Below are 23,641 nucleotides of genomic sequence, written 5' to 3' on the forward strand. Positions count from 1 at the left end.
CTCCACCATCAGGGCAACACAATCGTGTCCTACACAACATGCTGAGTACATTCATTACAATTAGAAATACTAACAAGCATAAGGTTCAGTTACTTGTATACAAACATGGTTAGTAGCAGAGTACTTTTTCACTTTTACTTGAGTACAGGAGTTTCTTCATTACTTCACCTTTTACTGGAGTACTTTTAAACACAGGTATCTGTACTTCTACTTAAGTAAAGAAAGTCTCCGCGCTGAGCAGCTCGGCCTGTCTGTAGGTGTGAGGAGCTCCATCAGGGTGGATGAACGAACAGCACCGTCCACATACTTCTGCACAACTTGAAACTTCTTCTTCTCTGGTTTAATTGTTTTCACGCTGTGACGTCACGTTAGAGCCGCCGCAGCGTTGAAAAAGCTCAGTCCTTCATCCTGAGCTCTCATCATCGTCATGATGTTCAGCCCCTCCTCTCCAGGTCTGTGGCTGAAGGTGACGTGAGTCACTCGGATCACCTTCCAGGTAGCCTCGTCACCTGCTTCTCATTCTGCTGCTTCGTCACGGTGACGTCAGCACGCAGGACGTGAGGGGGCTTTAAAGGAGGAGGGGGGGCCGGGATTCCTGAGGATTACCCGTCATGCCCCGCGGGTAAAGATGGCGACAGCTGAGCAGGGCAGCGGATCAACTTTCTTGGAGCGGCTCTGAGCGGATTTCCTTCCGCGGTCGGAGCGTCTTAGCCGGCCTCAACCCGACCCACTGCCCGGAGCTCCAGCGCGGACCTCGGCGCTGCTGTCCGGCCTCGGATCGGTCCGGAGCCCCCTCCCTTGGCTCTCCTGCTCCTCCGGAGGAGCGGAGCGGAGCTCGGACAAAGTTTCCTCTCCTCCCCGGGACCGAGCGGCGCGGACGGGGCCTCAGGTAAGTTCGCGCGGGGCGGGGTGGGGGTGTCCCTGGTGCGGGTCTTCATGACGAGCCGCGCGGCTCGCGGAGCGCGGAACTGGGCCATGGTGGGCCGGTTCGCGTCGGTTTGACGGCCTGTGCGCGAGGGGGGGCGGGGGGGGTGTCGTGTTTGTGCCTGTCAGACAGAGCCGAGGGCGTACAGCCGCGCCCCCAGCAGCCAATCACAGGACGAGCAGGACGACCCTAGAACGGGGGCCCAGGCCCTCAGCGAGGCCCCCGGCAGTTTCAATTGCAACTTTATTGATGCTCAGCAGGAAATGTCAAAATAAAAGCCTGATCAAAAGTTTCATTAGAGCGTTATGACGACATGACAACGATAAAAAGAATGAACCCTGATTTTAAAAGTTCAGCAGAGACTTCTGAGCCGGCGATGGCGGTAAACCCAAAACGTCTCCAAACACGTCACTGAGTTCACTGATCTGAGCTCAGTTACAAGACAAAGCTAGCATTAGCAAGCAAACCAGTTCAGTGAGTTAGCATGTAACAGTGGGAGTTACCGCACGACGTTATCGCGATACTTCGCTCACCACTCGACGTTATTGTGTCGAATCAGGTTATCAAAATTCATCTTTGTTGATTTGTTTGATCCACAACGATCGCGTTTGTCCCGCATCAGGTTTTTTCTCTAAAAGACTGACGATGGCATCCGGTGTGACTGAACGGGCTCCAGTTATTTCATCGGCGCCGAGTTCTGAAGAAATGAACGGTCTCCAGTTTAATTTGAATGCAGAGACAGAATATCAACAAAAACACGTCACAGTTTTTCGTTTGAGCCAATTTAAAATAAGTTTAGTGTTTTTTCACAGTGGTCATGCTACTTAATAAATTATTGATATGTGGTGGTGCTGTGAGAATGGCGAGGGCCAGCAGCTCTGACCAGCTGAGACACATACATGTCCTTCACACTTCCCAGCAGTCCCCACAAACATACAGTAAATACTAATAAACAAACAGTAAAAACACGAGCGACTCCAACATTAACTCGTAAACAGTTGGCTAACAGACGCGTGTCCGTCACACTGTGGTGATGGAAACGTACGCCCTTTCTCAATTCTCAAGTAGGCGAGTCCGCGTTCGCGTTCTCGGCGAGTCAATTGCACAATTGGAACGCCAGCGTACTCGATGATGTCACAGGTCCAGAGTTTTTACTGCCGTCCTTAATTTAACTGTAATATGTTATGAAGCTTAACTTTGGTCTCAGCCAGACTGATTTACTCAGGAACAAATAAAACACTGAAGTGATGATGATCTAAGAGACTTATAAATCATGTTTAACCTCAGTAGTGAAAGACTGCGGGTGCTTTGAAAATGATGTGCTGGGAGTCCGCTGTTCTCGCCGGCTCTAGTGACCCTTGACCTCCCAGTCAGCTATCGAGCTGGTGGGTCACAGACGTCTCTGAAAACATCGGAGCACTTTTGCGAATATGTGATATTTTGATAAACCGAGCAGATATTTGATGTTTACACAGCTACATTCTCACCTGAAAATATTTTGAAAGTTTATTTCAAAGAGTAATATTTAAAGGTTTTAGCCGCGCTCCTCCACCGTTGTCGCGTTTGAGTTTTGGACGAAATGCATTCTGGGATATTTAGCTGTCCCAAGTCCACACGAGTCACCACCGATGCATGCTCGATAAAACGGGCGGAGCGAGAACACATCCGGGAATTTTTCTCGGCTTGATGCTTTGAATTTGAACAGTACTTGGTCTCCGACTGGCGACGGATCACGAGTCCACGAGAACACAAGTACGCACGAATACGCATATTGAGACAGGCCCATAATCTAACCAACGTTACATTTATTGCATTAATATGTGAGATGTTTAAATTTTAAATACTGAGGGGACAGTAACCACGGAAACTCTCAGCAGAGGCAGAAACAACACATGCAGTGGAAGAAGAGAAGTTCTGTGTGATAATGAGAAATGACAGGAAATGCATCGATTACATGAAGCGAGGGAGGTGCACAACATCGGAGGGCAGGAGCTGAACGCCAGCCTGTGTCACACATCAGACCCTGATGATGCTGAAACTGCAGCACCGTCACATCCAGTGTTCAGCTTCGCTGTGTTTCCATTTCAGGACATAGAACATAGAAGAGAGATCCTACTGGCTCACCTACATTTGTCTGACTGTGTCGGGGTGAAATAAATTCATAACCTGTGATCAGCTGCATGTTTCTGATGGAGTCGTGTCCTGTCACTGTTTTAAGGTGGAGCTTTAAATGGGCTCGTTTTTCATCCCCAAACAGGAAGTAAACACAAACACTTCCAGCTGTTTCTTGGTTACAATCAGGCATTAAAGCTGATTTTTATACACATTTACATGTAAATAATTGGTGCTCCTCTTTTGTATAATTACTCTTTTATCAGGAGTACCAGAAACTACTCTGGTACTAAGTAGTTTCTGTATTGTTGCTCAGCACTCGTCAGACAGCCTTCAGCCGGCTCGTTTCTAACCCGAGGGAATCTGGTTTCTTCTGTGAAGCCATCAGGAGCATCATTCCTAATAGATGTATCAGTTTCTCGTGTACTCCATTATCCGAGCGTATGACGGCATATAAAGTAACGACTGTAACACTGCATCAATTCCCAGCATCCTGTTTTTGAACACGTTTCCAGAAATGAAGTAATGGAGGACGAAATGTATGTGTCAACTTCCTGGTTTTCCCCCCGACCACAACAATGCAAACACGTGACATCAAATATGATGTGACGCCGTACGTCGGCCTGCCTCTGGATATATGAAGCATATAAACACGTGCAGCAACAACTTGGCACAAACACATCACGACCGTGTCCTGACCTTTATTTTCAGTCTGGTGCTCAGTAACTCTGCTCTTTGTACTTTTGACTTGAAGGACATCTCCTTCAAGTACTACACAGTAATGCACAGTACAGCTGTCTGTGACTTAAGGCTGCCACGATTACGTCGACTATCAAAATCGTCGACGACTGATTTAATAGTCGACGCGTCGTTTGAAGCTTTGTAAGATCACAAAAGACGCAGGAATAAGTAGTAGGATTTAAGAGTGTAATAACGGACTGAAACAGAAGATGGCAGCACTGCATGTACAAGGATGCCAGCTGCCGTTAAACCCCGAAGAAGAAGAAGCTGTGTCCCAGAATTCATAGCGCGGCCCAGCTCAGTTTCCAACAATGGCGGCAGCTAGTTAGTTTTAATGTTACTCTTATTATTCTTTCTGGGTCACAAAATAAACGTTTAACATATTTTCAGGCGAGAATGTAGCTGTGTAAACCTCAAATATCTGCTCAGTTTATCAAGACACCACATATTTTCAAAAGCGCTCCGACGTTTTCGGAGATGTCTGTTACCCACTAGCTCGATAGCTAGCCGGGGGCTAGGCTCACTAGAGCCGTGAGAACACCGGACTCCCGGCTTCAAACCCACCGCCATCTTTCGCTACTCAGGTAAACATGATACATAAGTCACTTAGATAACTTAAAAATGTTATTGTTTGGCTTTTTTCAGTATTTTATTTGTTCCTGAGTAAATCGGTTTGGCTGAGATTAAAGTTATAGTTTTTACACAGCTGAATAAACGTCAAGCAGACAGCTGATCATCAGAAGTGTGAGATGCTGGAGAATTTACTCCGGTGTCCTGTTATATTTTAGATAGCAAGGAGTTTATTAAACTTCACCGAAACAATCTGCAGATTTCATTAAAATTTAATAAACTATCATCTTGTTTTTATTTTTAGTTAGCACATACCTTAAACACTTAAAGCTGTAAGCTAATGATAGTTATATAAGAGCAGATGCAGCTGGTGCAATAAGCTGTACGTTTTACTCCATTGGATGATGATCTGATTAGTCGACTAGTCTGAGCAGCAGCAGTGAGTCTCCACAGGCACCCGTGTTAAAATAAACATGTTTAGTCTCTGTGGATAATTGCCTTCTTCATAACAGGGTTACAGGTATGGGGGAGGATGTTTCTGTAACTCACCTGTTTTCATTATTATCACCTGTTTGAGGGGCGTGGCCTCTGACTGACAGGTGGATGATGACACAGGTGGATGTAGCTGCTACCTGTCTGCTAGCTTCACCTCTGCACCGTGTTTGTGCTGTTGGAGCGTTTCTAATGACATGGCGGCTGCTGGGAGGTCACTGTACTAACAGACCGTCCATAAAGGCGGAGCTCCTGTTTGGGTGAACACTGAAATTCTGGGATTTTGATTGGTTGCTGCTGCACCATCTCGTCCAAATATGGTCATTCCTAGAAACAAAAAGCAACGTGTAGGCAGAAAAAATGGCTGAAATTCAGCGAGGCTGTGTCCGTCTGAGACGTACAGTCTGTGGTGGCGTGTTGATCGTTGCTATGGTGAAGGAAGGTGTCGACACAGCGCCATCGAGTCGCTGCAGGCTCAGAAAAACATTCTTTGTCAGCTGGAATGGAAACAGGAAGTAGAACAATGGTGCCTTCCTGCTCCTACACAGTTACTGCGAGCTGATTGGCTTACAGTTCAGTGTGTGCTCACCTGAGGCTACGGGGTGGTTCTCAGCGAGTTTTAAATGTTCCTCAGACACCTGAAGGCACCGCTGTGGGGACCTCTGGGGGAGTCTGGCTCGCAGTAATCTGATTACAGCGTGAGACACAGGAAGTGACGCTATCCACCCCCCTTTGAGCCCCCTGCTGTGAGGTCTCATACACTGAGGTTACGGCGCTGGCGTGTGTTCTTGCAGGTAGTGAGGGACACTCGCCGTCATTTGTGTTGTTGTTGGAGTGACCAGAGGAGGAGGCGGAGCTCACAGTTGACTGAGACGCCATCTGTCCTCGCTGTCTCATGAGGAGAATGGGACATGCTCTGCCGCTCGCAGGACACATGAGCCACAGAGCTCACCTGCTCAGGTGTGTGTGCGGTTTCATGTTGAGGTGAGTCGCATTCAAACCAGTCAGCTGATATCGGCTCTCAGGTGGAAAGGTGACTGCTGCTCGGCTCTGATAGGACGCCTCGGGTATCATCGTTAGCTGTGAGACGGCCGAGCGCTCGGGTTTCAGATTTCATTCTGTGTGATAAATCAAACGCACCCTCTGCTTCTTGGCGCCGAGGTCAGGGGCAGGATCCCTGCATAGGAAGTTTCGGTGACCTTCGACCCCTTATAGGGTCTCGGGGTTCCCTCCGTTTGTTTGAAGCTAATCTCGCAGCACCGTCACAGGCCGCCATGCACTCGTTGCTGTTAGCTGTGACCTCTGCCACGCCCACGCTGGTTTAGGTTCAGCGCTAACTCTGGGGCAGCATCACATGATGCATTGCCATGACAGCTGATGCAGCAGACCCAACCTGTGTTCGATCAGAGTCAGTCAGCAGAAGTCGGTGCCTGTTGGCCAATCAGATGTCTAGAAATGGCGTCGGTGCTCCTGTTGGTGAGTCATGTCGACTCTGATTGGAGGAGCATCGGCAATTAAACGAGCAGAACTCGAGTTAACTCGAGTGCAGCTATGAGCGCGCTTGTCTGCTGGATGCCACAGTCACATGATCACAGAACCTGCGCCAGTCGGCACCAGCTCAGCTTCATCTGAGGTCAAAGGTCATGGAGGGTTTTACTGTGTTTTTACTGCGTCGACCTTCAGTAATCCTAGTACTGCGCCTGAGCAGCTTATTTACTGGCACAGCAGTCACATGACCTCCGCCCTCACAGATCCATCCTACCCATAATCCTCTCTGAGTGGAGATAAACCTCTGTGGCATGTATATTGACACACACACACTCCCGCAGCAGGTGGTCATCCTGACGCCGACCCTTGCCTCCGATTGGACGGTATTGATCACATATGTGTGATGGGTGCAGGATCCTTGTGGTGCATTGTGGGAGATGCGGTTTGCACCATCCAGCCTTTGTGATGTCACAGACACGGCGCTGCGGCTGCTGGATTTCCCACCGTGCCATCTGCTGCAGTTTGACCTTCAGCCGTAGATGAGTGAGCTGTGATGTCAGAGGCAGGTGGTCAGCTGCACTTCCTCCCAATCAGACGGCCGTGACGTGGGCCTGCGGAGCCTGCGAACTGACCCGGGATCAGCTCACTGTGTGTTTGGGTGAGTGTGTCTCTCAGGTGTTGAATTCCTCACTGTGATTGGTCAATGAGCAGCTCAATCTGCTAAATCAGTTCATGTTTACGTGAACACCTGTACACAGAGCAGGGCGATAGGACCACAAATATTTATCACCATATACATTTGAAATTTTGCGATAACGATATAACTGACGACATAATTGACATGAGACAAAATACTTTACAACTCCACAACTTTATTAGTGCAAAACCCCACCAATGTATTTTCACTTAAACAAGCAGCTGTTTTTATCTGCATTAAAGTTATATAAAATGTAACAGTGCAAATGCAAATTCGTTGCTGACAGTTTAACCAAAAAGCATTTCCAGTGGAAACTGGCCGACATATCCTCAGCATAACCATGTATAATATCCACAACACTTAAAAAGAGGTTATACACACACAATACGGTAACATTATGTTGAAGCACAGTACGTATCGCTCCGCCTACGACAGCCGTAATGCTCCGACAATCCATCAAGCGGTGCGGCTTCGTAGCTTAGCAAAGTCGCACTGAAACATTTGACAGATTTTCGAGCGCCGTGTACATAAAATCGTTTCGAGGTCAGTAAACACAACCAGAGTTCATACATAAGGCACACGGGATTATAAGGGGCTCTGTCGACTTTCAGAAAAATCAAAGGATTGATTTTAAGTGCGCCGTATTTTCCAAACAACACGGTAATAACGACGGCCCGCTAGCATGCGCTACCAAAAATAGTGCTTTGTTGTGTATCTGACGGACGAAAGCTAAACCAGTTCCACCAGTGAAGCTGCAGCATTTTTACAAACCAGTTCAGGTTCATCGTTTCATTCAACGATCCGCTTTCACTCTTCTCATTCTGCGTCGCCGCCGTGATTTTTTTCCGCCATGTGCGTATGTAAACAAAGGCACTGCGCATGCGTGTTTTACCCATATTCTATCACCATATTTCATTTTCTTATCGTTGCCCAACATTATACCGGTGTTACCGTGAACGGTATGATATAGCCCAGCCTGTCTGACACACCTGTGCAGGTTCAGTCTTGGGGAATAACAAACGTGTTGTGTATATTTACGTTTTTGCTCATAAATATGTTTCTGTTTTATTTCATTAAAATTTTATTTTTATTTGTTTCTCCTCTGCAAACGTTTTGTTTTCTTTTCAGCTAAGTTTTTCTCACTTTGGTCTTTACTGGTGTGTGTGTGTGTGTGTGTGTGTGCTTCGTCCTGCACCTTGTTGGCATCAGTCTGCTTCCTGTGTTGTGCGCTCGGCCCTCCTCTCGTGTCCTCTGTGTGGCGGCGGCGCTGACTCGTGTTTCCGTTCTTCCATCTTGTGTTTCAGGTACTTTCAGGCAGCGTGAGGGTTGCACGCCGGCAGGAGGAGGATCTGTGTGCGCTGACATACGAGGTGAGGATGTGTTTGTGGTCTCTGCTCTTTCCTGGTGAGGGTTCAGATTCTGCTGCAGCCGTTACATGACCAAAGCAGTCATATCGATTGGTCAGGTGACATCTCCATGGTGACGCTGCAGGTAGCACGCACATTGAGCTCTTCGTGTGGAAGGGTGAAATCTGACCCGAACCCGCAGCCAGGATCAGCTACAGGAGGATTATTCTGAGCATCACTCGTGCTAAGCTGCTCTGGCCTGGATCAGTCTGACGCGCTCGCATCATTGGCTCGCTGGGTCACGGCCGCACTTCCTGTCTAACAGCTGCTCTCTGTTTCAGGCTGGATCGTCCTGTGGATGACCTCCTCTCGGGACTCGCTCATCCTTCAGGTACAGACACCGTGACCTGATGATGATGTCACACACGTAGCACATGTACATTCACCTGTGATAGCCAGCAGAAGGAAGGGGAGGGACTAATCGCCCACATCGTGTAACCGACTTTCCACAAGCCGCAGTAAGCTCCTCCTTCTCTGTCGTCGTGTCATCACGCAGGTGAAATGTTTGAGGGGCGTTTGTCCTTCTAACATGCTGCAGGTCTGTCTCGCCATCGCCGCTCTCAACTCTGCAGCCTGTCATCAGATCTGCAGTCCACTGTTTTTGGGGTCCTTTAATAGAGGAAAGGGCGCCACCCAGCCCGTAATTACGTCTCCCAGTCTGTCTTTGTGAAATGATCCAATATGAACTTTTAAAGATGATTTATAAAACAACAAAGCTTCAGGCGTGTGCATGAGAGCGTGCATGTGAGCGTGCATGTGAGCGTGCACATAGGCGTGCCTTCGTGAGGTGGAACAGAGGGCGTTTCCATCGTGTGGAGAAGCTTTAAAGGACGTTCAGTGTGACATCAGAGGTCCTCACAGAGGGGGAATGTCAGAGTGTGTGTGTGTGTGTGTGTGTGTGTGTGTGTGTGGGGGGGGGGGGTATTAACATCTTCATGGGGACCAAAAATTGGTAGTTTATTATACTTGTGGGGACAAACAGCCCTCGTGGGGACCAAAATCCTGGGTTTGGAGGTTGGAGGCATTTTTGAGACTCAAAATGTGGTTTTAGTGTCAGGGTTACAATTAGGTTATGGTTAGGCTCAGGCTCAGGCTCAGGCTCAGGGTTCATTTTTGATGGGTAAGCGGATGGGAAAGGGTTATGCCAATGAGATGTCCCCACAAGGTTATAAATACACACGTGTGTGTGTGTGTGTGTGCGAGTGAGAAACAGGAAGTCGCACAGTGATCAATGGCCTGCCATTGGCTCCCCAAGGGCAGGACGCGGTCATGTGATGTGCATTAATTGGAGCAGAGTGGCGGGTGCGTGTCTGAACACTACATTCACACATTACCAATCAGAGCTTTGACCTTTGACCTCCACATGCCAGTTGAACGTCCAGTGAGCTCGCAGTCAGTCAGAGCAGACCGCTGTGGCAGCTGTAATCATGTGACATCATCATCAGCTGTTAGCACATTAGCAGTGTTAGCTCCACTCTGTCACATGCTAACATTAGCGTTAGATCAATGCAGCTGCACTTCCTGTTCTGGAAACAAACGCAATCAATGAGAGGCCTGAGGGACGGACACGCACACACACTTTACTGTAGTGGCGAGGGTGTATTTGATGCTGATGACGGGCGACCGAGCATCGATCTGCACACGCAGAGAGAGGGTGAGGGGGCGACGGTTGCAGCAGTCTAGTTGCGGTCGAGGCGTTGTGGTGGGTGGTTGTCGGGCGTCCGAGTCGTTTTGTGCCGCTAACTCGTCTTCTCCTGCAGGACTGACAGACCGACACGAAGTTACGCAGGAAGGAAGCACGGCCTAGGATGGCGAGTGCGGCGCCGGCCAGGAAGCCGTACCGTAAGGCTCCACCGCAGCACCGCGAGTCACGCCACGCCCTGCCCACTGCTCCGCCGCCACCTGCACCGCAGCCCGACATCAATCAGGTAATCAAACACACTTTAAAGACACCTCCACACCCCCCGCAGCACCTTGCCCGTCAGCGGCTGTCTGGCGATGGGATGAGGCCTGGCGTCCCAACCCCTCCGCCGCCACTCTCAGACAGCGAGCTGGAGGTTTCCAGCCTTTCCAGCCTGGAGCTCTGCACCCCGCCGCCGCTCTTCAGAGGACATATCCACCAACCCAGCTCAGCGAGAACCGCGGTGACGGGCATGACTGCATCCGGTCACGACGCCAGGATTCCTCACGGAAAGCCGCGACCTCAGCGCGGCACGAGTCCTCGCAATGTCAAGACCTCCATTAACACAGCAAACCAGGCTTTCCTGGAACATGGACGCTCCGCCCCAGCCCTGAAACACGCAGTGAGCTGCAACCCTCGAGGAAGACATCACAATTACAGCACGAACGCCGCTGGCCGGACGCGGACCGCCAGCGCTCCTCGGAGCATCCTGAAGCAGCCAACTTCACTGGGTGTGGAGCCCGTTGACATCATTAGGAAGTCAAAGTCGGTGGAGATGCTAGATGACGGCAGAGGGCGGAGCAGCGCCAGCCGGTGCCCTCCGACCCGTTCTCTGGATCGGGTAGAGCAGCAGGGGCTGACCTGGCGGCGGTCCTCGTCCCTGCCCTCCCCCGTCAGGACTGACTGGAACTGGAGGATGCAGGCGCTGCAGGAGAAGGTCCGCTTCTCTAACTTCTTGGATGAGATCACCTGTCGGGTCCTTAGCCCCGCCCGCCTAACACTGCTCGGCAGGTCGGCTTCTAAAGAGTATATAAGCCCCGCCTCCCAGCGCCGCCACCCCGCCTACAGAAACCAGCAGGTGGAGGGGTCTTCTGCAGACCGGACTCGACGCTGGGACAACTGGGTGGCAGCGCTGCAGCGGCCCGGAGGCACGCAGGAGGAGGGGGCGGCGCGGGAGACGGCGAAGCAGCGGCAAGGGTACGGAGAGTGGGCGGGGACTAAACGGCAGGTGAAAAGAGGAGTTAAGGTGGACAAACGTCCTCTCTCTAATCTGTCACTGCTGTCACACATCAAGGTAGGTCCACTCCACCTTTACCCCGCCCCCAACCGTTTCCTGTTGTTGTTTTCCTGCTGGGGGTCAAAGGTCACCAGTCCAGGGTAGCGGACTGGTCTTAGCGGTTCACATCAAGATGACATCACACAGGGGCCACATGCAATACATAGGACACCAAACTCCCAGTGACGCACTCTGACCTCTGACCTCTGACCTCGCTTTGACCTCTTGATTTTTGTAACTTTGTGATTGGCTCTTCAGCGGTTACGCTGCGATGTTGTCTCCGTGCCGACACCATACTGCAGCAGCTTGTTGTGCTTTAATGGCGCGTGCGTGTGGTGACGGCGTGTCGGCAAGCCGAGCTACGGCTGCGAAGGGTCCGTCCAATCATGTGACAGAGAGCAGAGCGCAGGGCGGAGTCCAGAGTGACGCATACACACGGTTTAAAGTGCAGTTTGTGTGTCTGATGATGTCGTGTTGTGTTTCAGGAGGCGTTGTCGGACTCGGACAGGATCAGGTGAGTCCGTTTGTAACTTCCTGTCTGTCATGCCTTCTCGTTAGCTTAGCCGTTAAAACAGGAAGCTGTTTGTCATCAAGCAGTTTCAAACTAAAGGTCGTGTGGGCTGTTTGTCCCGTTAGTGTCGGTTATTAACAGGAAGCAGCTTTTAGTTCAGCCAGGGTCATGTGGTCTCTGAACAGGAAGCTCTGTCTTCATCACTTCCTGTCTCCTCCCAGAATCCTTCAGCAGCAGAATGAGGACCTGCGGCGCCGCCTCTCTCTCACCACCCACAAGATGGAGGCCATGGAGGCGGAGTTTGACAGCAACCGCCACTACATGGAGGCGGAGCTTAGCCGGACTCGAGACGACCTGGACAAGATGAGAGACAAGTTCCGCAGGTGGGTGGAGTCAGTTCGTCAGGGACGTGTCGGTCGCACCGCTCGCTCTCATCCATGAAGTACACTCGCAGTACTTGTACTTTGATGTTTGCAGTACTTGTACTTTGATGTTTGCAGTACTTGTACTTTGATGTTTGCAGTACTTGTACTTTGATGAATCGTGCAGCTGTACGCTCACGGTTTTCTTTAACCAGCAAACGCGATCCTCGCAGCACCGATAAAATCAGCTTTCCGTGCGCGTGTGCTTTGCTCTGATCGAAGGTTAATCAGCTGACCGGCCTGCGCCCGAGTCTGCACGCGCTCCGTCACGCTGCTGTGTGTACTGTGTTTCTCGCCGATCAGACAGTACTCGTTCACGTAGCTGTCAGCGACGCCCGCCGTCACAGCCACACGTGGAGTCCACGTGGCAGTTTCTCGTCTCTACAGGCGGGGAAACGCTGATCACAGCGTCGAGTCTGTATCTGCTGCAACTCAACACTCTGGCTCCAATAAGCCTCGCCTCCAGCGCTCCGTGTCTGACGCGGCAGCGATTGAGGGGTCGAACGCACTGCTGCGGTCTGAGGTCGGGCGAGTATCACTCATACTTGCGCTCTCTCTCTCTCTCTCCCACCTGCAGACTCCAGAACAGTTACACAGCGTCTCAGAGAGCCAATCAGGATCTGGAGGAGAAACTTCACGCTCTGGTAAACCTCTGCCTCCCACTCACCTGACCTTTGACCTTGGGATACTCGGGAGCACCGTAGCAACAGGGTTGATCGAGCTCATCCAATAACTGATCAATACCTGAATAAAAACACTGAGGCAGCGTATTGATCACCTGTGGGAGAGCCACGGTTACAGTTTGGACGTGTTCAAACAAAATGTTCAGTTCTTTTACAAATCCACTGAGCATGTGCAGTGACCTTGGGTTATTGGGCAGTTATGGTGATGTCATCAGCAGGAACGGCGTGTTCAAGAACTGTCACAGTGACTATTCGCAGACCGCAGACAACGCTAGCTGGCATTAGTGTTGAAATTGAGTCAACCAATCACTAACAGTGCCAAATGAGTGTCAAGCAGCATGACTCCGCCCACTGACTCCGAATGAAAGAAACAATGAGCTGCTGTGGCTTCAGAGAGGACGTTAGAGTGAAGCTGCTGTCCGGTCTTTAAGTGATGACGTATGAATCCTGAGTCCAAACTGCTGTTTATTAAGGCTGTTGTGTTTTTAACATGTTTTCATGTTTTGTATTTTGTTCTGTTTAATCTGAACAAGCCGCTAACACAGTCAGTGATCACTGTCGGCCTGTTTTTATTGCTGCTGCTCAGTTTTAAACCCTTGTGATGTAACTGCAGCCCAGCAGCAGTATATGAATGACTAACCTCGTGTTGTGGATGGATTATCTCAGTTGTTCTCCTGACTGAAGTTTGGTCCGTTTACAGCATCCTGCCATGCGATTACATTTGTTCCTGACCATCAGGAACCCTCACGTTAACTTTTATCAAGTGGAAAGAAGTTAGCATTCATCCTCCAGCTTCACTGTGTTTGTTATGCTAACATAGCTGTGTAGCTAGCGATCACGTAGCACATCATTATATAGCAGCTAGCCCAACTTCAGTAACCCTACAAACGTCACTGCTGTTTAGTTTTCTGTCTTCATTTATGTTGGAAGTGACAGCAGAGCTGTACGTTTGAATTGTTTCAGAAATCTCTCAGTCAGAACATGCTATATCCTGTTTAGCAGGAAGCTAGCGAGCTAACTTCCTGCTAACTTCTAACTTGTTAAATGTGATAAATCCTGTTTTCATGGATGTTAAACTTACTTGTTTCACCTGGTAAAGCAGCAACGCTGATCGTTTTATTACAGATGAAAGAATTTAGACAGTTTGTGACTCTCAGCGATGCTGCAGTGTTCGCTTGACTTTGGGACCTGCAGCGGAGTTTGGACCCGGAAACAGCTGATGACGTCAGACTTAAAGATTGGATATTGGGTGTCAGTTTATTCGTGCTAGCATGCTAGCATGTGAGCCAACTGTCCCCAGGTTCATGCAGTGTAGCGGACTCACAGCTAGCTGGCTAACTGTAGCTATGTTGCTAGCATTATTGCTAACAGGCCATTTTCCAGTTTCGCTGAGCAGCTAACGTGAGCCTGTTTGTGTCTGTGGTCAGTTGTTATTTCACTCCTTAGGATATAATTTACAGGCACAAAGTGATGTAGCGTTTACTCTCCGCAATGGCGATTGTTAACCAGCTAGCTGTAAGTGGTCTCTGACACGGGCAGCGTCATAAACTGCTCTGTTTCTGGTGCTCAGGTGTGCACGCTGCCGAACACGCAGCTCATGAGTGGGCACAGGGGGTGCCAGCGACCTCTGAAAGTTTGGGTGGAGCTCAGCTGGGGTGGGTGGGGTTAGAGGTGGTGAACAGTTGACAAACTTCCTGTTTTTGTCTGTCGTTCTTCATCTGTTTCTTTCTTTCTCCTTTTTCGCACGCTGCTCCCTGGTGGATTGACTCACCTTCATCACCTCCACCTTCATCACCTCCATCCTCATCGCCTCCATCAGGCTGCTGTCAGTCAGACATGGGTTCATGCAGTTGCGTTTCATGTTCTTCTTCCTCCTCCCTCTCTGTCCCTCCTCCTCCTCCTCCTGTTTGAGCACCAAGTCCTCTTGTTTAGCTGTTAAACTGATTTTTCTGACCTGAGCAGCTTTGAGAGGCGTGAGCTCAGCCTCCATCAGCCTCCACCTGTTCCTCCTTTAGTGTTGCTGTAAGTTCTCTGTGACCGAGCTGGCCTGAAGATCCAGCTGATTTCCGCCGTAAAGACTCGGCTCGCTGCGTTTTGAACTTTTTGGGCTTGGTGTTCAAACTCCGCCCGTCTCCGCCGATGGCGGTCGCGGGTCCAGGTTTTCTGAGCTCGCCTGACGGATCAGGACGAGACGATAAAAACGTGTCCGATATTACCGAACATTCACGATAGTGAGGAAAATCATTCCCATCAAAAATACTTTTCTCCAAGAATATTTTCTCAATTTTGTTTTTCCTCTTTGGAGAAAAATCAAATCTCAATTTTAAATCCCGACTTTTCTGTCTGTTGGATAAAAATGTTGTTTGTATTTTTAGAATCAGACTTTGTTAAAATGTTGATTTAAGACTCAATATTTGTTTCTTGCAGCTTTTTAAAAAACATATTTTGACATAAAATGTTTCTGGAAATCAGAACTTTTCTCAGATTATTTTGACATAAAAAAATATTTAAAAAATGGCGATTATTTTATTTTTTTCCAGAGCTGCTGTGCACAGCACACCTGTTGGTCAGTAACTAATTGTGCTCGTTCCCACCTGCAGTGGGCGGAGCTCGTCCATTACATTTTCCGTGGTGCTGCACGCGTGCAGAATGCGTTCCTCTCGCTGCGGACGAAGGTCCTGATCTGACGATGAGCAGGAAACTGATGCTCACGTTTGAGACGTGCTTGCAGAGTAAAAGCTGAACATCGAGCTTTTTTTCCAGCTTCAGCACTTTGATCGGGATCTTATCGATCTTATTGATCTCCTAGCACACGCCGCTGCTTCCCATAATGCATCTGTAAGAGCTGCTGGCTTAATGCAGCATTCAAATGATCTGGGAAAACTAGCTTAACTTCACAGCGCTGGCTGAAGGAGGACTAGTTTGAAAAGCTGACAGAAGCCGAGCTGCACGGAAAACTACAAACATGTTGCCCACACGGAAAAATGTGCGATTCAGTTTTTTCCCACATGATCTGAATGTAGGTTTCCGCTGAAGGCCCACCTGCTGTTGCTTCAGGCTCCTGATTGGCTGCTTTACTGCGACTGATGGCTGGTACGCTAATGCTTTGTCTTTGCCCCGCCCACAGCTGCGGAAGGTGGAGAGGGACAAGAAGACGATGGACCAGGAGATCGTGCAGCTCACCAACAAACTGCTGGAGGCTAAAAACACCATCGACCATCTGGAGGAGCTCAACGTGAGAACAAACCGTCACTCAGTGTAAAAACGTTCAGCTTCCAGGTCAAAGTTCAAAGTGTCAGGTGTTTCACAGTGAGACGACTGTGTGATAACTTCCTGATTGACAAGACTTGCTGTGACCCCGTTGATGGTCTCTGTAAAACATTGTTCTGCAGGATGGGCTTTTATTTTGTTTAATGGTGTCTGTTTCCTGTGAGCGTGCTCCGACTGATGCCGTCTTCTGTCTGCAGGAGCGTTACAGGCAGGACTGTAATTTGGCCGTTCAGCTGCTCAAGTGCAACAAGTCGCACTTCAGGAACCACAAATTTGCTGATGTGAGTAACTTTTGTTATTACGAGTGGGAAATGCTCTGAATCTGCAGTCTCTCCAACGTCCAGCAGGGGGCGACTCTGAGAAAATGAACCTCCTGCTCAGCTGACCTCTGACCCTAGTAAACTGTTTCCTGATTGTTTTGAGGTCTGAGTGAAACAAACGTGAAGTTAACTTGGGAGGATTTTAGTCCCTGTGGCGTCACAGCACCGCAGGAAGCAGCTGAGGGCGGGCCTACCTGTAGTTACCAGGGCAGCGTAGCTTGGCAGTGTCTCCGGGTTCAAAGGTCACATCTGCCTCTCACTCTGCTCCAACTGTGGTAGTTTCTTGCTCCAGCTGACAGGCAGAGTGTCAGTACTGAACGTCAGAGCTGACGTCACTGGAAGGTCCTCGCCGCTGCAGATGGCGAGGAGTTTTCCACTGGTCAGCAGGAAGCGGGCGAATGAATCTCCAGTATAACGCTTTAATGGAGGAAACTGGCACACGCGCTAATGCCATTAAAGCGTGAGAGTGGGATCGATCCGCTGCATCAGACCCATTAGGTTAGACACACACACACACACACTCCTGGAAATATCCGTGTGTGTGTGTGTCTGTGAGGACTACTGACTTTGAAATGGGTCACCATGACAACCACTGCATATGACTTCAGCTCTGCGCTAGATTTCTGGAACAGGAAGTGACATATTTGGGTGAGAGGCGTGGTTATCTGGCCGTAGGTATCAAAGAGCTCCAGTTCAGGTGAAGCCTAGCAGACCTTTGGCAGCAAGAGGCCACGCCCCTAATAATGGAAACCTCAGTACAGTTTAGACGAGTGAGTTAAAAGCATCCTCGCTGTGGACAGGTGTTTCATTTGTCTCCGACTTTTCTTTGATATATAAAACTGTGTCGTCTGCATCTCGTGATAGAGGCGTTACCGTAGAGACCAAACAGTTTGTGTGTTCGGCCGTAAACACGTTCATTTCTGCTGTGATGTAACACGGGGACTGACTCACTGCTGCCTCTGCTTAGAGGTACTGCAGGTTCTGTAACTTCCTGTTTTAGACCTAAAGTTTATTGGCTGATGAAGACTTTAGTTTGTGACCCTGTGTGTATGTGTGTCTGTGTGTGTCTGTGTCTGTGTGTGTGTGTGTGTGTGTGTGTGTGCAGCTGCCCTCAGAGCTTCAGGACATGCTGAACAAACACATGAAGAGCAGTCTCCCGGAGCGAGGCCCCGCCCCCGGCTCTCAGGACCCAGACACCCTCAGTTTGACGCCCGCCGACGTTGTGCCGACCTCGGTCATCGCCCGTGTCCTGGAGAAACCCGAGCCTCTGGTCCTGAACTCTGCCCAGTCCAGCAGCTGCGGCCGGCCCGTCGCCGAAGACGTCTTCGTGCACGTGGACATGACGGGCCCCGGGGGGTCCGAGGGGCGAGGCCGGGAGAACGGCGCCGGTCAGGAGGCGTCGCAGCAGAACGGCTCGTGTCGCAGTCAGAGCAGCTTGGATGAAGAGGCAGGTGGAGCGCCATCTTTCGAGAAGCTGAACCCGTACCCGGCGCCACCTCCACCCCACCCCCTCTACCCCGGGCGCAAGGTCATCGAGTTCTCGTCGGACGACAAAGTGAAGATCCCGAAAAACTCGCCGCTGCCCAACTGCACATACGCCACGAGGCAGGCCATCTCGCTGAGCCTCGTGCAGAATGACGACGAGCGGTTGGCCCCTGGCAGCCCCGCCCCCTCCTCCTCCTCTGGAGCCCAACAGCGCACGCCACCATCACAGAGAGACGCCCCCAGCGAGCCGCTGTCCAGCCAGTCCAGCCCATTCAGCAGCCCGCCTCAGGTAACTGAAGCCCCACCCACCATCACACCAGTTAAATCTCAGATGCGAGCTTACGATGATGATGATGATGATGTTGTTTTTAACCCCTCCCACTCAGGCACCCAGTGTCCTCGCGAGCTCTGGCAGCTCTGAGGAAGACCTGCTCGCCAACTGGCAGCGGATGTTCGTGGAGAAGATGGCGCCGTCCAGCGACGGCACGCTGCTGCACCGCACGTCCTTCAGTAGCCAGACTGCTCAGGAGCTGCAGAGGAGGAGGCAGGTGGCGGTGGGAGTGGCCTCCTCCTCAGACCGGCACAGGGCTGCGTACTCTGACGGCGAGGAGGGCTCGTCGGCACGCAGCTGGACACCGAGCCGCGGCTCCAGCCTCGACACCGACACGGACACCGAGCAGCGGGTGGGGAGGCGGGGCTGTTACGGCGGCAGGGACTGTTCGGAGGAGGAGGGAGAGCAGCTGCTGATGAACCTGGACGATGACGGCGGGAGCGGGGACACTGCAGTCACCGTGGTGACCAGCCCCGGCGACGCCCACAGGAAGCTGGAAGAGGAGGGCGAGAGCTCAGGGGAGGAGAGAGACATCCTGCCCCACGAACTGCCCGTCATCTCAACCCGTCTGATGGACTTGGACCCCGCCCTCGGCGCCATCGCGCTGCATCGGCCCCAGAAGAGCCCGAAGAGGATGGGCGTGCACCACCTGCACCGGAAAGACAGCCTGACCCGCGCCCAGGAGCAAGGCACGCTGCTGGACTGATGCTCGCTCGCACTGTGCTCCGCTGACCTGACGCTGAGGTCAGAGGTCACACCCATCCAGGATATAGCCATACTCTACCGTATGCCGAGCTCGCCGCCTGACCCGGGTGTGCGTGAGACACGAATCACTGTCCACATACTTTTGGTCTGATGACGTGTCGAGAGCGGTGATGATGTAGCAGAGAGGAGACAGAAGTATGTGGACACGTCAATCGTAACGCTCAGCAAACCGTGTGTGTGTCTGTGCGCGTCTGTGCGGGCGTCACTAACTGCGTCCACACAAATCTGTGATTTCTGTTTTCGTACCCGAATCCGTGCGCGCGGTCAGAGAACGCCGCAGCGTCCACGTCACATATTCAGCACTCAGCCTGACGGTCACTTTGTTTGTTTACGTTTGAACCGTGGTCGCTCCCGTGGAAACACTGTGGAAAGCTCCGCCTCTTCTGGCCTCCTCGGACACTATTATTCAAGTTTCTTTTTCTTCGCCTCAGACACGTAAGCGTGTGTCCTTGGATAGAGAAATGGGGGCGGGGCCATATGTGGATAGTAGGCTAATTATATTGCAGTTGCGCAGGGCTGGTTAACGGATTAACGGCACGCATGTGAATCCAGCTGTAATATGGCGCCGTTTAAGAACGTTTCCGCGCAAATATTGGTGAATGAGGCCAATAGAGTTCTGATCAGCTGATTATCAATCAATCATCAGATAATGTCCATCTGTGTGTGGACAGCCTAAACTGAAGTTTGACGTTTCTGCGAATTTGGAAAAGAAATACTTTTGACTGGTTCTCCACGAAGGTGTCGACATATTTATGTCCATGTGGCGTCTTTGATTATGAGTCTGCACATAGAGTTTATACAGTATGAGCAAAAGTATGTGGACAATTAAAGGTTCAGTTAAATTCTGATCAACATTCAAAACCGTGTGTGTGCGTGCGTGCGTGTGTGCGTGCGTGCGTGTGTGTGCGCGTGTGACTGAGCAGAAAAATAGATTTTAAAAAAACTTTACCGGATGTATTTGCCTTTTTCATGAGCAGGAGCTTTTATTTTGAAGAGACACACACAGACAGTGCCTCGCTCGCCCTCAGTCTCTCACTCTCTCACTCCACGGTTGTGAGTGTGACACCGGGCACACAAAGTCTTTTTACTAAGACTTTTATTTTGAAGTCTGTACTAATCATTGATTTCCTGTTGTTTAGTCAGCTGATTGATTTGTTGTGGAGCTGCAGACTGAGGTTTGACCTTTGACCCAGATTCACCTCTGCCCCCTCGAACACTAGGACTGCGCCTGTGGGTTGGGGGCGGGGCTTCTTCTCAACTCACACCTGGAATGTACCAGTTTTGTTTTTTTGCTGTCATGTTTTTGTTTTTTGTTGTGAAATATTGAGTATTGATCTGTTATTAGTTTTATTGTTTGCCGTTTATAGATTTGTGATTTTTCTTTTCTTTCTTTTTTCCCCTGGTCAGTTTGTGCTTTTGTCGTGCGTCTACGGAAGCCTGTCGGTGCCAGAAATGCTCAGTTTCATTTAAATGATCATTGAAAACAAAAACTGATATTCCTTTAAATAGCAACCTGATTCCTACAAAATAAAAGCCTCTATAGTGGGGGAAATTGGGGTTAAAACAGAAATCAAAGAATCTGTTTGACTTCCTGCAGTGCCCCCGGTGGCCTGGAGGAGTTCCTATTTGTGGCACCTGTGAGCCTCCGTACCTGACCTCACTCTGTTCTTCTTCTGATTGAATGTCAGCTCGTTGCCTCCTCACAGCTCTGATTGTCACTCCCACCGAGGCCCGACGTTGGGTCATCGATCGGTCCCGCCTCTCTGACTAACGAAGGTGATCGATCATTGGACGGATTAATGGTGGGATGTTCAGGGGCTTTTTTACAGAAACAGGAGCTGCTCACCGTTTTCAGCCGCTTTCACGGGACGTGATGTCACAGCGGAGAGCGCTGCAGCCGCTGACAGGTTAAAGCTAGGCCGCTCGCTGATGTGGTGGGAAGGTCGAGTTGTGTCGTCGCGACAATCGGCTGTTTGATGAGTGTCATCGCTTTCTGAGATGTAAACTACCCGTGTGCATGCTGCGTTACACACCTGTGCGTGTGTCTGAAACTTAACTAAACGCTGTGCGAGCATCGTGAACAAGCACACGACAATTATCTGAAGTGACAGCAGGGAAGTTCACGCCTCTCTGGGGAAACGTCGAGGAGTTCATGTTCACGTTTATGGCATTTCTCAACGCGATGCGCCACCTGGTGGCAGATGGCTGCATGATATTTAGGACACAATCGATTACCGCCATTGGTCAATTTAAATTTTACCAACTGGATTAACTCGTACGTCTGGTAACGACTGTAGCGACCACGCAGTGACCGCATGTGAGGTCAGATGTGCCCGCTGCTGTAACTCACAGTTCAAACAGGAAGTGAGGCATCTTGGTCCAACCGAGGTTTTGTTTTTTGTTTTTTTTTGTTTTTTTTTAATCGTAACTTTGACGATGTGAATCAGCACGCGACGTCTCGCTGAAGGACGCCATCTCTGTTTGTGACCTCACAACATGCTGCATCTGCCCCATTATACACGTGATGATGTCACAGTGATGTAGTTTTACAGGGTGACAGAATGCATGATGGGAAACAGACCAAAAGAGTGCGCACTGCTTCAGTTGAAATTAAACAGCAGAAAAGGTAAACGAATCCGCACCAAACGTCACGCCGGAGCGTCGACCCCTGAGCTTGTGTGTGTGTGTGGCGGGGGGGGGTCGTATTGATAGAGACTTGAGGTGCTTGTGGACACTTCAGCCATTTTTCCAGTGGAAACACTGAGGTGAAGGTGGGCGGGGCTTCCTGCTCAGACTGCAGGTGAATAAAACATAAGCGGAGTGAGCAGCTCAAAGCTGATGAATCATTTAAACCTTTCTTTCCTTTTGCGAGTCCTTCATCCTGCAGACACGTCGTCCTCCTGCTGGAGTCGTCGGCTGCTGTTAAATTATTCACCTTTTTCCGTCTCGCTAATATTTCACTGTGTGTGTGTGTGTGTGTGTGTGTGTGTGTGTGTGTGTGTGTGTGTGTGTGTGTGTGTGACTCTGTGAGGAATGAGGTCACTGAGACTTTCCAAACAGACCAGGTTTCAGGGTCGGAGTCCTGGTACCGTTTGAGGCTGAGAGTCCTCACAAAACCAAAAGACCAGCGCGTGTGTGTGAGTGGGTATAAATAGATGATACATGAGGACTCGTACATCTTTAATGATGCGACTTGTCGGAGCGATGACATCACTCTGCTTGTTTTAACCTTCACATTAAAACGCTTCACAGCGTCAGTGTGTTGTAGCCTTTAGTTGATGCTTTTATTCTGAAAGGTATTAACTAAAGAGGCAGGAAACGGTGATGAACGACTCTGGTGATCTGAGGTCAGACTGAAGTGGTGTTTTCTTGTCTGCTTCCTGTTTAAAGTGGCTGTGTGTCCCAGCATGCATCAGGGAAACATGCAAGTGTTCGCGTCAGTGGGTCCTTGATTTCCAGGCCCCGTGACGGCGGCGAGCAGCTCCTGTTGTCGTGTTCGTCTGATGTTTTTGGAAGCTCCGTTATCAGTGCTTGCTAACGTGTGGTGTCGCGCTGTTATGATGATTTTTAAAAAATGGCGTTGATGAGTCAGCTCCTGTTTGGAAGCCTCTGTATTAGTTCGCTCACCTGTGCAGGTGGAGCTGGGCGGCCTCACTGTTGGCGCTAAAAAGGTAAACACACGTTTCTACTGTATTTTCTTTTTTCGTTCTGTTTCGATGTGTCTGCACCAAGCCGACGCCATCATGGCTGCGGGCGGGCGGGCGGGGGGCTTATGTGAAGACGACATGGAGTCATCCGAGGACCGACGAACGGTAACTAGTGGGGGAGTGTCTGATTGTAATCTCGCCCCTTATGCTCTCCCCTCAACGGGTGCTGTCTGAGGTCACCGACCTCTGACCCCAGGCGCGGTGTTTTCGGGGTCAGCTGGGTGGTTTCCTGTCCTTGCCGCGTCTCGCCTGGCGGACAGAAACGGACTGTTAATCTCTGACGATTTTATTTTCTCAGTTTGTAAACAATGTATATTTTAAAGCTAATAAAATATTTTAAACAAAGCTCCGCCTCCTCGCCTTTATTGTTTCAAGGACCTTTAAGTCAGGTTGGAGTTTATTTCCTTCATGCAGTACAAACCAATCAGATCGTCTCGTGTCTGAGCTGCGCTTCCTGGTTCAAATTTTATTAATACAGCAGCTCATGAACAGTGTGACTGACTGAAGCTGGCGCTCTGTGTTTGTGTTCTCATTGTGGGGTCACATGACCTGTGAGACCTTCACGTAGTTCCCTGAGGTGCTGCGCAAGTAAATGGGCGGTGCTTCTGTCACCGATGCCCGAGCAGGTTTTTATCTACTGGGGCGACCGTGGCTCAGGGAAGGTTGCCGGTTCGATCCCCGGGCTCTCTGTCCTGGTCGTTGTGTCCTTGGGCAGGACACTTTACCCTCCTGCCTACTGGTGATGCCTGAGGGGCCGAT

At 50.3% G+C, this 23,641-nt stretch overlaps 1 protein-coding gene across 7 annotated transcripts; it reads left to right on the forward strand.

Annotated features, from left to right (window-relative positions):
- The first annotated feature begins 235 nt into the window (after positions 1 to 235).
- tjap1 (tight junction associated protein 1 (peripheral)) lies at positions 236 to 23,227 on the forward strand. Of its 7 annotated transcripts, none has more exons than XM_085181901.1 (12): positions 236 to 889; positions 8,330 to 8,395; positions 8,713 to 8,889; positions 10,192 to 10,359; positions 11,874 to 11,902; positions 12,121 to 12,282; positions 12,899 to 12,965; positions 14,824 to 14,853; positions 16,132 to 16,239; positions 16,472 to 16,555; positions 17,700 to 18,368; positions 18,466 to 23,227. In XM_085181901.1, exons 4-12 carry the CDS (start codon positions 10,240 to 10,242, stop codon positions 19,114 to 19,116), a joined length of 1,920 nt encoding a protein of 639 aa, XP_085038027.1. In that variant the 5' UTR covers positions 236 to 889; positions 8,330 to 8,395; positions 8,713 to 8,889; positions 10,192 to 10,239; the 3' UTR covers positions 19,117 to 23,227. The 7 variants fall into 7 exon arrangements, with proteins under 7 accessions (XP_085038027.1, XP_085038024.1, XP_085038028.1 ...); XM_085181898.1 differs by having other exon boundaries at positions 417 to 889; positions 8,713 to 8,762; XM_085181900.1 differs by lacking the exon at positions 236 to 889 and adding an exon at positions 1,024 to 6,986 and having other exon boundaries at positions 8,713 to 8,762.
- Positions 23,228 to 23,641: the final 414 nt, after the last annotated feature.

Source organism: Neolamprologus multifasciatus, chromosome 13, assembly GCF_963576455.1.
Source record: "Neolamprologus multifasciatus chromosome 13, fNeoMul1.2, whole genome shotgun sequence".
Classification (NCBI taxonomy): domain Eukaryota; kingdom Metazoa; phylum Chordata; class Actinopteri; order Cichliformes; family Cichlidae; genus Neolamprologus; species Neolamprologus multifasciatus.

What these genes read in the sequence shown, in the direction of transcription:
- tjap1 (XM_085181896.1), top strand. Translation starts at nt 10,435, where the DNA reads ATGAGGCCTGGCGTCCCAACCCCTCCGCCGCCACTCTCAGACAGCGAG. An exon ending in TCGGACTCGGACAGGATCAG is followed by an intron (nt 11,903 to 12,120) that starts GTGAGTCCGTTT and finishes GTCTCCTCCCAG; the next exon opens with AATCCTTCAGCAGCAGAATG. An exon ending in CATTCAGCAGCCCGCCTCAG is followed by an intron (nt 18,369 to 18,465) that starts GTAACTGAAGCC and finishes CCTCCCACTCAG; the next exon opens with GCACCCAGTGTCCTCGCGAG.